Below are 15,172 nucleotides of genomic sequence, written 5' to 3'. Positions count from 1 at the left end.
AACCATTGAGATCATGGGCACGACACTGAGGAGTGACGTCATTTGAAAAATATGGTGTAGGAGCTTATTAAGACCGAAAAGTTGAAGGAGTTTATCACTATCAAACCACATACACAGTGATAACAGAAAGTCACAGTGGAGGAGCCCGCGGGTGGGCCGGTACGCATGAACGCAGCCCTTGTCAACAACTACCAAGTAGGCAGCATTCTGGTCGACACCGGGAGCTCAACAAACTTTCTGTTCAAAATAGTGTTCAACAAAATGAGGCTCATAGCTGACCGACTGGCCACACCAGTTGATCCATTATTCGGCTTCTATAGCAAAGGAAATGAAGCCCTAGGCGTGGTTGTGTTGCCCTTCTCGTAGGGAGAATGAGAAAAACAATTTACCAACACAAAGAGCTTTCTGGTGGTGGAATCACCATCGACCTACAACGCCATCTTCGGTCGGCCATTGCGAAACAGCTAGTAGGTGGTAGCATATATGTACCATGTGAATGTAAAGTTTTTTGGCGATGAAGAAAAAATCACAGTCCGAGGAAACTTGGAGCAATATAAAAGTTGTTATCTTTGGGTCGTCGCCAGTATTAACCATGAACCACTCGACATTCAAATACAAAGGGAATGAGGTCTCAAAACCAATGAAACCGTCCTTCGGGTGCCCGCATCCAGCGAGGGAGATCCCGGTAAAGTTTTATCTAATAAGTGAGAATTTTGATGGAGGGCACATGAACCTACTAATAACCATTCTCTCATTTTTGTAATTGTACAAATACACCTCTATAAATATGAGAAAAAAAGATGGAGAAAGAGACCTTTCCTTGTTATCCCTACAGTGAACTTTGGACTTATTTCACACTTCCACTTTCCTACTTCATTCGACTCTAACTCTCAAGGCGTGTTCACGAAGGACAATTTAGGATTTAACAATATCTATTGCGTATAATTTACTCTCTTCTTTTTTTTTAATTTATGCTACCTAAGTTGTTTTATATCATATGAAAACTATGTTTAACTTTTTAAAAATAATATAAATTTTTTCAAGCATACATAATACATTATACAGTAACAACAACAACAACAACAACAACCAACATTTATCCCACTTAGTGGGGTCGGCTACATGAATCTTTTTCTCCATTGTGTCCTCTTTAGTGTCATATTTTCATTTAATTCTAATATAATAAGATCTTTTTTTATACAATATATCATAGTTATTTTAGGTCTACCTCTGTCTTTCTTACCATAAGTCGAATCTAAAATGTATACTCTCCTAATTAGATCATCAAATGATCGAAGTTTAATGTGACCAAACCATCTAAGAAGAGTCTCTCTAATCTTATTCGCCAGTGGAACTACACTAACCTAATCATGTGTATAGTCATTTTGTATTTTGTCTCTAAGTGTCAAGCCACTCATACACCTAAGTATTCTCATTTCAGCAACACTTAATTTTATTTTATGCTTCTTATTTAAAGGCCAACATTTTGTGTCATAGAGTATTGCAGGCCTCACCACCATCTTATAAGTTTTCCTTTCAATCTAAGCAGTACTTTTTTATCACAAAATAGGTCCGATGCATTCCTTTACTTCAACCAACTTGAATTCTACTAATAACATTCTCATCCATATCACCAACACGTGAATAATAAACCTGAGATATCTAAAACGTTCACATCTTTTAATGATTTGATCACCCATGGTTACAACTCTGCCACTAGAGCTACTGCTACTAAAATTATATTCCATGTATTTAGTTTTAGCTCTACTAAAATGAAGGCCTTTAGACTCCAATGTTGATATTCATAATTCAAATTTTTTTTGAACTCATTCTCTAGTCTTATCCACAAGAAGAATATCATCGGTGAAAAGCACACACCAAGGTACATCCTCCTGTAAATGTTCAGTCAGAACATCCATAACTAAAGCAAAACGATATGGACTTATAGTTGATCCTTGGTGTAATCCAACTTAAATAGGAAAAAACTTGGTCAATACTCCTTCTGTTTGAACACAAGTAACAACTCTAGTATACATATTTTAAATGGCTTTAATATAAGCCATATCAGCACCTTTTTTCTCTAGAACTCTCCAAAGGACTTCTCTTGGAACTTTATCGAAACCTCTCAAAAAATGTATAACTTTCAAAGTGCACCTAATTAACATAAATCTAAACTGATTATGAAAAATCTTTGTATCATGTCTTAACCTGTGTTCAATTATCACTCCCATAATTTTAAAGTATAACACATCAACTTAATTCCTCTGTAATTTGCACACTCGTGTATCTGCTTTATTCTTAAAAATAGTGGCCAAAATACTCTTCCACCACTCTTCAGGCATCTTTTTAGCATTTAAAATAGTATTAAAAAGTTTAGTAAGTCGAGAAACTCTCAAATCTCCTAAATATTTCCAAACTTCAACTGGGATATCATTAAGTTCTACTAAATTTTCACCCTTAACTGACTTTAATGTCCCTTCAAACTGACTTTAAAGTCCCTTCAACTTCTTTTTTACTAATACGAATATAAAAATAAAACATTTTATTATTATTAACAAAATTAAGATTTATCATCACGAAGGTCGATCTTATTTTCAAAAATTTAATTTAAAAATTTATCAAAATATCTCACCCTCCTATGTTGAATATCTTCCTCTAAGAAAAATACATTTTGTTATTCATCTTTAATGTATTTTACTTGAATTAAATCCTCACTTATCTTCTCTCTTTGTTTGGTTAGTTTATACATATATTTTTCACCTTATTTAGTATCTAAAATGTTATAAAAATAATTAAAAACATAATTTTTAGCATCACAAATTATTCTCTTATACTCTTTACGGGCTCTCTTAAATTTTTTCTAATTTTAGCATCACAAATTATTCTCTTATACTCTTTACTGGCTCTCTTAAATTTTTTTCTAATTCTCTAAATTTTTACATTTGAACCAATTTTTATAACACAACTTCTTATATTTTATCTTTCCATACACATTATTATTCCACCACCAAGTATTTTATTTATATAAATTTTTTATTTCGATTTTCTAAGCACATCTTCTGTCACTTGTTTAATAGCGTTTGTTACTTTATCCTGCACAAAATGCTTCTTCATGAACATTACAAATCTTGAAGTCATAGCACATCTTCTGTCACTTGTTTAATAGCGTTTGTTATTTTATCCTACACAAAATGCTTCTTCATGAACATTACAAATCTTAAAGTCATAAAGTTTACTCATAAAAACAACTTTATTTGTGTTTTTTAGGTGAAATCCAAAATTTTAATAAAATAAAAAATAAACAAACTACGACTCCATGAAATGAGATCCATTAATTCTAGTGGATCTTCTTGGGAGTCCTCATACCTTCTATATAAAAGATGTTGATGAATTATTATTATTATTACTGGACTACAAAACTTTATAAAATCATCATCAAGAATATGTACCAATTACTAAAGATTGATGGTAATGCTGATCAACAATGATGAGCAAAACTAATGCCTAAAATTGCTATTATATTTAGATGACATGAGCTTTAAATTCATGAAAAAAACAAGTAAAACAAACACTACGAAGTGCGATGCAGCATCACACTGCAATCGCAAACGCACTCTAAGTTCAGATTATTATTTGTTGTTTGAATAGCATAAAAAACATTAATATTTTTACGCTTTTAGGAAAATCTGCAATACATGTCCAAAATACTCTCCCTTAATTCCATGTTAAATGTGTCATAATCATGAACTTTAACATGTTTATCTCCTTAAAACGCATATATAGGTTATAATAAATTTATCCCATATCTTTTTGCCAGCATTTAGCATAGAAATAATCAATTAATCATTCGACAATAAGCACAAAATTATATTGTCATGAATCAAGCAGTCAAAATAAATTCATCACTACAAAACCATTCCTTAACTGACTTCTCAATTCTAACTCTCATAAAAAATTTTACTTACCACCATGCGCACATCTTAAAATCAATATATTACAAATACATATTCTTATGCATTTACATATCTAACAACTACACTTTTATATTTACATGCATAACAGCCTATTCTTTAATATCAGAACAAAAATGCCACTACTACTAACCTTTTAAAAGTGAACACATTTTCATACACATTTTATACATAAAAAATAGCACGATTATCACTTTATAAAGGTGAAATGCACCTTTTTATGCATAGGTTTAAAGCCCCCAGAAGTGCTACATATGTAAATATGACATTTAAGTTGTGAGATATGTTAATACAATAGAATTGTGCGCTGCATATGTAAATTTCCCAAACATAAAATTGCTGCAGATTAACAGGAACGTAGGCAACTTTTGTATAGCAATTGAAAAAGAGAGAGAGTGCATCAATAAGGCAGAAGAGAAATGTGAATGTTTTGAGCTGTTATGTCATTTATTTCATTGTATAAAAGTACACCAAATCAAGAGACCAAAACAAGGATATAGAAGAAAAAGTGGAAACTAGAACAACTGTTTCAGATAGATAAATATCAACTCAAATCTTACACTAAACTAAACAGAAGAATACTTAATGGTACAAGTGCTAAACTTACCCAAAGAATGGTTTCTTAACTCTAGCAATCTACAACTAAGACTATTATAAAAATAACAAAAAGGGAAAACAATTATATTAAAGTATATATATTTAGAAAATTTTTATAAGCATCAATTGTACACCCAATGTCAATTGAAGTCCCTGGAGGAACGATCTACCTAACGATAAATTCGTCAATTGAAATCAACATGGCTACCCGCCCAGTTTAAATGAACTCATTCATTAAAGTGGCCATTGAAATCACCAAAGTAGTTAAAGCTACTGCCAGCTTAGATGAAGTCTCCAGGGTCTTCGTCAAATGAAGGATCATTCTCAAAATACTATCCTTTACTTGTTAATAAGAGTCTCAATGTTCTTAGATAACCAAAAGCTAGCTAGAAATATTCATTGTACAGCAAGCACTTGTTAAGTCTTGTTATATATTTAAGTGGCACATAATCATTCCTGTAGCATTGAACTTCGGCCAAATACATAGGGATCGGAGAATGCATCTGCACATCAGTTTGCACTTCCTAATAATAATCAAGAGTGATCCTTAGATCTTCTCTCTTGAACCCTTTCTGTCTATGCTCTTTCTGTCTTGGTGCAAGTCCAATAGTTAATAATATTCTAGTATCTCCCACAAATAAATTTGAATCTAACATCAGTAACTTCGATCAATAATAGCTTACCAATAGTCTGTGCATGAGCATACACCCTGCTTAAAGTGATGGAATCGATGCCGGTCTCTCACCACTATCTCACGCTCGAAGGCTTTGGATAAAATCTTGGCTGCAGCATGGCAATCACTACATATTCGTAGATTCTTCATTATCCTTATTGGTACAGATGGTTTTGTGTTAATGAGCCCAAAGGCGATTGCAAGCTTCTCGCTATGCCGATAAAGAGAGGATTCCTTCTCTTCGTTCTCAATGTCAAAAGCAACTTCAGCAGTGTTAGCTTCATAGCCTTCCATCTTCAATTTCCTCGCCATCTCATTTAACATTTCTTCAATTTTATTCATTTGTGGATGGCCATCATCACCCGATAAGAACTCATGAACAATGCCGTCAGCTTCTATTATACTACACCCAGGCGTCTTAACCACCTTTCTTCTCTTCATTATGCTCCTGATCTCCATCAGATCATCCCACTTCCCCTTCGAAGCGTACATGTTAGAGAGTAGCACATGGAATCCATCATGCTCGGGCTCTAACTCAATGAGCTTCCTCCCTAATCTCTCTCCTATCTCATTGTTTCCATACTTTTTGCATGCACCAAGCAAAGCCCCCCAAGTAGACACATCCGGAACAATAGGCATGTATGTTATGACTTCCTCGGCTTCATTAAGAAGACCGGCACGTCCTAATAGATCAACAATGCATCCATAGTGTTTAACATTTGGTTCTAGATTATAAACATGCTTCATTGAATTGAAATGATCCCGTCCTTCAGCGACCAAGCCACCATGACGACAGGCACCCAAAACACCGACAAAGGTGATCTCATTAGGCAACACGCCATGCCTCTCCATATGGGAGAACTTCTCGAGCGCTTCTTTAAAGAATCCATTCATGGCCAAACCTAGTATCACAGCATTCCAAGTAGAAACACTCTTTTCCTCCATCTCATCAAAAATCTCCAGTGCGGTCTCCGTGCAACCAAACTTCATGTACATGTCTATGAGGGTTGTGCCAAGAAACAAATTAAGTCTAAAGGCATGCTTCCTTACATAGGCATGCACCCATCTACCTTGTTCCAGAGCAGAAAGATTGGTGCAAGCCGAAATAACACTAACCAATGTAGTTTCATCAGGTCTAATCCCCCTAATTTGCATCTCATGGAACAAATTCAACGTGTCCGAGAAACTTCCATGTTGGGCATAGCCTGAAATGATGGTGCTCCAAGAAACCAAATCCTTATGAGGCATGGAATGAAATGTCCGTCTTGCTTTATCCACAAAACCACACTTCAAGTAGCCAGATATCATTATATTCCAAGAAATTTGATCCGAATAACTTGAATCAAATAACAATTCGGCGGCATCAATATTCCCATATGAGGAGTACATATGGCTCAAGGAATTCATAAGGCTCAAATATGTTTGAATCCCAATTCTGATGATCAATCCATGAATGGCTTCGCCTTCCTTAATAGTTCCCAACGAAGCACAAGCAGAAAGCACACTGACCAACACAACCTCATCAATGGGAATTCCACAACCTCTCATGAAATTAAACAACTCCAATGCCTCCCTAAACATCTTATTTTGTTCATAACAGCTAATCATGGCAGTCCACGACACGGTGTCTCTAAGAGTCATTTCATCAAATAGCTTTCGCGCATCCTCAACTAGCTTACTTCTGCCAAACAGAGCAATCATGGAATTTGAAGCAATTGTGTTCTGCTCCGGCATATTATCAAAGATGTAAACAGACTCATCCACATCACCAATCTGCACATATGCTGCCAGAATCGAATTCCAAGAAACAGAATCCAACACAGGACTTTCATCAAACAGTAATCGTGCACGCCCCAAATGCCCACAAACAGAGTACAAATTGATCAAAGTATTGAGAATATAAACATCTAAATGCAGCCCAAATTTTAAAATATGAGAATGGATCTGCTCACCTTCCCGTAAACAAAACCGCAAAGAACAAGCTTGGAGTACAATCGGGTGGGTGAAGTTATCTGGAACCAAGCCAGACTTCAGCATCGATCTGTATAGAGAAAGACAAGACTGAGGAAGATTTCTCCGGACATAAGCTCGCATAATGGTGTTCCAGCAGAAGGCGTTGGGGTTCTCCGCCTGGTCGAGAATTCGCAGAGAGTGATCGAGAGGAAGAAAATGTGAGTTTGCGGAGAAGGAAAGAAGGCGACTTGCGGCCATAGAATCGTTGATTAAACCGGAAACGGACAGCTGAGCATGGATTTGGAGAAAATCTTTCGGAATCTGGCATTTCCGGAGACACTCTTCCAGAATACAAAGGTTTATGGAGACGGTCGGACTTCCAGTAAGTACTGCTTTCAGAGTTGATGACACTACTTTTGAATGTTGAACAGCCATTGAATCGCGGTCCGGAATCGAACACCGTTCGATGCGGTGGAGATTGACATGGGAACGCTAATTTTCTTTTTCCTGCCTATCTCATATCTAGTTTTACAAACTTAGCTGCAGAACAAAAGTTTTTTACATAACATAATATATTTTTTTAATAAAAAAAACATTCTTAACATACTTAATATTTATGAAAATTTCAAATTTTAAAAATTAAATGGATGCAATAGAATTTTATTATGTATATAAATTTATTTTTTCATGCATTTGCTTGTATAATTATTTATATCAATAAAAAGCATTAAATATATGTTTACGGGTTAAGAAACCTATTTTAAATATACATTTATATGAGGAGTACATTTTAAAATTATTTTGGAGTTAGTTTTAGACTTGATTGTAGGCCAAGATTAATAAAATTATAGAAAGTTTTCGTCAACCTCCAGTGCACCAACTAGTATTTGACCATGAGCTGAAGTGGAGCTCGAGCCCGAGGTCAGAAAAAACTGAACAGGTTGGGTTCTAAGTTCACTATAACTCGAGCTCAATTCGCCTGAATTGCACCGCCAATAGAGAACATGTGCGCCAAAAATACCACAATCACAAAATTGCACTTTGCACCAACAAATATCAAATGCATTGCTCATTCAATAGGAAAAGATATTGTAAATTGCATATAAGTCCATAATTGGGTATTCAGGCAGTTATTTTAGCAAAAACAAAGTAGAATGGTTCACAAAAAAGTGAATTTATTAATCAGTTTATGCATCAAAAGCAAATGAGAAGAAGTTCCAGTGACCAAATGAACGCAGCAATGCATGCCCAGTTCCAGTTCCAGCATCCAAACGTAAGAGAACCTGAACAAGAAAAAGGGGGCCATTTACATACAGTGCACACAATTCTTATGTATTTAAGTATCTCACATCTAAATTTCATATTTGCACACAACAATCAAATAAAAAATAGCACTGTTACAACTTTTTATAAGTGAAATACACCTTTTAATGCAAAGTGTCTATGCATGTAAATATAAAAGTTTAGGTGTGAGACATGTAAATGCATAAGAATTGTGTGCTACTTATGTAAGTTTCCCAAAAAAACAAAGGGAAAAATTCATCATTGAGTATTTAGCAGCACATATGCTAATAATGGCTGAAAGAAATGAAGTTCAAATTAATCAGCAGTTCATCCTGATAAATCAGGAGGTAAATATATTTTTTTAAAAAAAAGAAATGTCTCAAGAATATAAAAACAGCGTATAAACAAGGCTAAATGAACTAAGTCAATAGTTTAATAGCATTTAAGTCAATTATGTTCAATTATTTAAAAAAATTGTTAAGATGGTTGAACAAACACAAAATTTTTTAAGCTCAACATATAAATGAATTACCTTTAATATTGGCTTCTTTATTCTTTAACAAATAACTCAATAAGAAGCTCATTTAATAATAATTTACTTATTTTTTAATAACTTCTTCCATGTTTATAAATAAATTTTATTCAATTCTATAAACTTCAAATGCCTCTTAAATTACACTTAAAAAGTCAATTATGAATATATAAACACAAAAAAAAACCTTTTTTCTTATGTGTGCCGCTCTGCTAATGTTTTTAGAGTTTCCTTTTCCTCTTCCCTTCTATCTTCAAGAAATCATAGACGGTACCTCTGCAACCTAACATCTTGCTTCTCTATTCTGATTCTCGCTCCGTACTCGGCCCAAGGCCTTCCCTTAACTGGAAAGGGCTTATAACCTCCCATATTCCTAACCCCACCAGCTTCACCCTTTCTGACATCCCCTACGCAGATAACTAAGTCCTTTTTTTTCTTTTTTTTTTACACAGATCAAGAGGCGGAAGATGGTTCCAAGCAATGAAACTTAGCTCTGGTTGGTGAAGCTCTGAGAAAATGTTCATTTTATGGTAATCTTCTTCAAATCATAAATAAAATCTGATAACTCTGAGGTACTATAGAACTAATAGCTCTTAATGAAGGCCTTTTGCTTTTTGAACTTTAATTGTGCTGAGGATCTCGATATGGATATGGTTATGTTGGGAGGTCCCTGATTTATTAATGGAAATCTATTCATTTTTTAAAAGTAATCTCATGATTTCAAGCCAATCAAAGAAGACTTTATGAGGTCCCTATATGGGTAAAATTCCCTAAGCTTTCCTTGTATTGCTGGTCTGAGGGTGGAATCTCCAAAATAGCTAGTAAAATACGAATTCCCTAGCAATAGAGCCACTTACTGTGAAAGGTTCTCGCCTTACATTTGTAAGAGTAAATATCCAAATCAGCACCGATTCCACTCTCCTTCATAGCCACCTCTGTTAAAAAGCAAGGTAGTAGTTTGCTTGTTCTCTACGAGTGGAAACACGCTCCCTGCAAATCCTACTCCACCTTTTTCCCGATGACATTTTTAACTATCCTAAACCCCATAATCACAAACCTGCTCCAATAATCCCCACTTCTTGTGACAGAAGTAAAAGCAGAGCAAACCTGCTCTAAGACCCCAAAGAAAAAAAAGTAGAAACAAACCTGATAAGAGAAGTCTTATTCCAAGTAGACACCTCTTAAAGACCAAAGGGCATGGAATTAAAAAACATTAATTGATATCTCTATGATATCGAGCATCTATTTAGTTGTTTCATGATGAAATATTGAAATAAAAAGGTAGATAAGACCTTCCATATTCCAACCTACCTACTTTTATCTTTCGTATGCTTGGTGGATGATTAAACAATTACTGAAACTAAAAAAAATTAATTCACAAAAATATTTCATGTTGTGGATAACAATCAATTTCTTGATTTGGAGTCGGACTAATATAAATCAATAGATGCAGAAATAAAATTGAAAGAAGAATAATCATTATCTTCTATGCCAAAAAACATCCATATAAATGCATTACTACATGCATATAATATATACCATTAAGTTAAGTTTATGACGTATACATCAATTTTAGGAATAATCTTTATATATCAAATACATATCAATGAACTAGGGGTGACATTGAGTAAAGTGATAGAATCAAGATGAACTCAAACACGAATTGAAATAAAAATTAAATCAAATAGAGTCAACTCAACCTGAAATCAAAATAACATGAATTTTTTTGTGTTAACTAAAAATAATTAAATAAATAGAATAAATTTTGGATTTAGAAGAAGTTACAAGCATCAACATCAACAGCGCACACAACCCTGCCCTTATCTGTAAATCTCCATAAGAACATCTCCTTCCCCTATCAAAGACTTGATACTACAAATCTCAAAATTGACAAGATGACCATCCTATTTAGTGGCACATTATTGACGTCCCCCACTACTACTACTATAGAAACCCCAACTCAATCTTCATATGAGATTGAATACGAAAGAAAAGGAGGAAGATAAAGAAATAGGCGTCGCCTATTTCAACATTTAATACATAAAGCATTATATCCAATTAATCTCGATGCATCATTACCAAATTTTCTAATGTACCGAAATTGTCAGGAAAGAGAAGATTAGAAAGCACGTTGCATAATGGTTCTCAAGGAAATCCCATTGTGATACCTTAAAGAAAGATGCAACACAAAGTTTGTTCACCTACTGCCACATTTTTATAAAATAACGATAAAAAAGCATTGGACATGAAGAACATCAAGGACTTGCTAAATCAACCGAAGCTCACACACCAAGTTATATCTCAAATATGACTATCATAAGACGTGCAATGATGAAATTAATAATTGGAATATAGTTTCAAAATCATATAGGGGTTGTATCCGTAGTTTGTTATGCCATTCAAAATCATATGGATGAAGTGCGTAACATATAAAATGGACGAATTAGATCAACAAATTCAAATTGGAGGTTAAGCACAAAAGGAGGATTACCAATAAAAAGGTTAGCATGATCTCTCGGTTACTCCTAAGACTTTCTTCTTCTAGTAAAGTGATGCAAATTAACCCATCTATGAAAGATTGCCAAGAGTGGTGCCTACAAAATCCCTTCTTTAAAGAAATATTAAAGGACTGGAGTAGACAAATCCTTCGAAGTTTGCATTAAAAGACAATATTCTCTACTGAGAAGAGAGATTACTAACAAATTCTATAGTCCAAGCCCAATGAATGTAAGAAAAACACGCATCAAAAAGTTGGGAAACTTTGGAGCAGGAAGGCAGCGCAAATCCTTTAACAAGAAGTTAATGGGGCATTTACATACATCCCACCCAATTCTTGTGTATTTACATATCTAACAACTAAACTATGATTTTCACATTTATACCACACAAATCTTTTTGTCACATAAAAAATACCGCCATTGTAGCTTTTAAAATGTGAAATACACTTTTTCATGCATAAGTAAGATGACAAATATGTAAATACATAAGAATTGAATGGTATGCATGTAAATCTTCCCAAGTTAATTTGCCTAAAATGTAGCAGGATTGAGTGAGCATGCCTAAGGAGACTTAACAACTGAATACTAACAAAAAGATGGGATTGCGCACGTCTTAGTACGTCTGAAGCTATCTATGGAAATGAATTTCCAAAAATTTTGTGCGATCAAATGGAGCCAAAGAGAGGCACTGACTTTCATCCAATAATTAATGATCAAATGAAGGTGGTGAATATAAAAATATTACAATTTCTACGAAGATACAACAATAAGCATTCTAAAACTTTCCTTCAAGTTAGCCACAGAGCTAACATAACAAAGAGACTTAAGGAAAGCAGATTTATGGTTCATGTATTGACGAAAAAGCAATTGCATAAAACAAGCAGAAATACAAAGAAAGGAAGTGAACATCTAAATAGGAGATATTGTCTAGTAACATCCAAGTAAAGATTGCTTCAAGGGAGACGGAAACAAGTCATATAAAGATAGTTGTGATAAAACAGAAGAATTAAGGTGGTATCTATGTACCCAAAATAATAATTGTTTTCACCTAAATTGATGAAAGGGAAATTATCTACAGCAAATAAAACTAAAAGAAGTTCGTTGCATAGATTGTTGCGAGCTATATCAGCTGTTGTGGTATATATATAGTAATAAAATAGGAAAACGATCTTTGAATAAGCGAAAAATAGAACGAGAAAGATTCACACTAGAAAACAGTAACATGGCGGAACACACAGATTTAAGTGGTTCGGCAAATTGCCTACGTCCACAAAGTTACAGAGGATTTTAATACTTGAGGAATTTACACCAGTCGATCGTCTCGACTTACAAGAGAAATCTCTCACTTCATTGCTCTCTCTTCTTCTCTCTTTGTTCTTCTCTCTCTACACCGAGATACACCGAAGAAGATAAACTTACAAGAGAAATAAATCCACTTTCTCTTCTGCCACAAGCCACCAAGAAGAAGCTAAGGGAGAATAATTTTCTTCTTCTTTATTCTTACTTTTGCCCCAAGAAACTACTCCTTGCACTATGCAAGGAACTACACATTGCACTTCTCTTTCTCTATCCCGAGGAAGCCCGAAGAAGAACACTAAAAAGGTCATGCAAAATCTGAAGGAGAGCCGTGCGATTTCTTCCTTCCTCTTCCGCTAACCACACGCACGCACTCAACCGCCCGCCTGTTCGCAACAAGAGGAAGCGAGAGATCTGACACCGATTCGAGAAATAAGGGAGGAGCGAGCGAGCGGAAGCGGGAGTGGTTTCCGTTTTTTTTGTTTTACTTAACCGGGCTTCACAAAACAAATCTCTCACTAGGAGACCGATACACAGACAACATCTCCTCAAGCTGATATCCTCCACTGGTGGTGTCACATTTTTCTTCAAACATGAATCATCCGTCTCTGCAACTCAAAGTCATGTCTTCACACCAGAAGATCAGAAGATCAACTAAAGCTGTGCACAACTTCAATTTCTCAAGAGTAACAACCTTGCATCTCCAAGCTATTTCCTGAATTACTCGTCTCTGCTTACAACTTCCACTGCATGGGTAATATCTTGTCTCTGTTGAAAGTCTTTTCCAACAAGTCTAACTTTGTACCTCTTACTGTCATCAAACTCAGTCTTCATCTGGTACACCCACTTGTTGTGTAATGTCTTCTTCCCTGGTGGAAGTTTTGTCAGCTCCCACTTGCTCGAGTTTTCATCTTGCAAAATTTCTTCATAGCTCTGTGCTCTCCACCATCTGTCTGTGGAACAAAAGAAATGGGTGCCCCGGACCCAATATCCTCTTCACTTTCATCATCAACAGAGTTATGAACTATCAGCAATAGTGCATAATGTACTTCTTCAAATACCACATTTGCGTATCATTCTCCATCTTCTTGGGATTCCTGCAGTTTCTCTTTATGTGACCAGCCTTACCACACTTTCAGCAGGTTGTCTGCTGACCAGACTTTGATTTTGATCTCCCTCTATTTAAGTTTATGTCATGTCATATTCCTCTGAAATCAACATTCAGTGTCGAACTCGAACTTGAGATCTCACCAGAATCTTTACTGCGCATTTCCTCAGCCAAAATCAAATTATGAATATCATCACATTTCAATTTAAATTTATCTACAGAACTGCTAACTGTCATCTTCATGGTTTCCCAACTATTTGACAACGATGTCAATGCTATCGACGCACGTGTCTCATCATCAAAATCAATTTCAACAAACGACAATTGATTTGTAATAGTATTAAAATCATTCAGGTGTTAAGTAACAAAAACACTTCCCACCATCTTCAAGTCGAATAACTTCTTCATCAAATATACATTGTTATTCACCGATGGCTTTTCATACATACCTGATAAGGTTATCATGAGATATGCAGTCGTTTTTTCTTTAACGACGTTGTGTGTAATGGACCTCGATAGGGTCAATCGAAAAACCCCCAGAACATGTTGATCTAACAAATTTCATTCAGTCTCATCCATCCTTTCAGGTCATTTCCCCAATAACGGAAGATGAAGTTTCTTCCCATAGAGGTAGTCCTCTATCTGCATCCTCCAATAACCAAAATTCGTGTCATCAAATTTCTCGATCACTGAAACATTCACTTCATCTGCAGTCATCATTCTTTCTCAGATCCGAACAAAGCTCTGATATCAGTTGTTGCGAGTTATATCAGTTGTTGTGGTGGCATATATATAAATCAAACAGAAGAACGATCGACGAACCGAAAAAATAGAACGAGAAAAATTACACCATAAAAGAACACACAAATTTACATGGTTCGACAAATTGTCTACGTCCACGGAGTTGCAAGGATTTTACTACTTGAGGAATTTACACCGGTTGATCACCTCGACTTACAAGAAGAATCTCTCACTTCGTTGCTTGACTTACAAGAGGAATCTCTCACTTCGTTGCTCTCTCTTTTTCTCTCTTTGTTCTTCTCTCTAACCACACGCACGCACTCAACCGCCCGCCTGTTCGCAATAAGAGGAAGCGGGAGATCTGACACCGATTCGAGAAATAAGGGAGGCGGGAGCGAGCGGAAGCGGGAGTGGTTTCTTTTATTTTTTTTTTACTTAACCGGGCTTCACAAAACAAATCTATCACTATGAGACCGATACACAAACAACATCTCCTCAAGCTGATATCCTCCACTGGTG

The 15,172-nt window shown here is 35.3% G+C and overlaps 1 protein-coding gene and 1 long non-coding RNA gene across 3 annotated transcripts in view; both read right to left on the bottom strand.

Annotated features, from left to right (window-relative positions):
• Positions 1-4,672: 4,672 nt before the first annotated feature.
• Positions 4,673-7,710, bottom strand: LOC110019378 (pentatricopeptide repeat-containing protein At5g66520-like). 2 transcript variants are annotated; one of them, XM_020717019.1, is made up of 2 exons: positions 5,252-7,710; positions 4,673-5,155 (listed from the first exon to the last, which is right to left on the bottom strand). In XM_020717019.1, coding segments are annotated over exons 1-2 (2,379 nt in total). In that variant the 5' UTR covers positions 7,630-7,710; the 3' UTR covers positions 4,673-5,154. The 2 variants fall into 2 exon arrangements, with proteins under 2 accessions (XP_020572678.1, XP_020572679.1); XM_020717020.1 differs by having other exon boundaries at positions 4,673-7,025; positions 7,194-7,710.
• A 556-nt stretch (positions 7,711-8,266) lies between these two features.
• LOC110019237 overlaps positions 8,267-15,172 on the bottom strand; it is a 36,290-nt gene continuing 29,384 nt past the window's right edge. Inside the window, exon 2 of the long non-coding RNA XR_002293438.1 lies at positions 8,267-8,477. This is a non-coding gene — a long non-coding RNA (uncharacterized LOC110019237). The remainder of the gene's footprint in view (positions 8,478-15,172) is intronic.

Source organism: Phalaenopsis equestris, unplaced genomic scaffold (assembly GCF_001263595.1).
Source record: "Phalaenopsis equestris unplaced genomic scaffold, ASM126359v1 Scaffold000054, whole genome shotgun sequence".
NCBI lineage: Eukaryota > Viridiplantae > Streptophyta > Magnoliopsida > Asparagales > Orchidaceae > Phalaenopsis > Phalaenopsis equestris.
The sequence above is the reverse complement of the archived record's forward strand: the minus strand, read 5'-3'. Positions and strand labels throughout refer to the sequence as shown.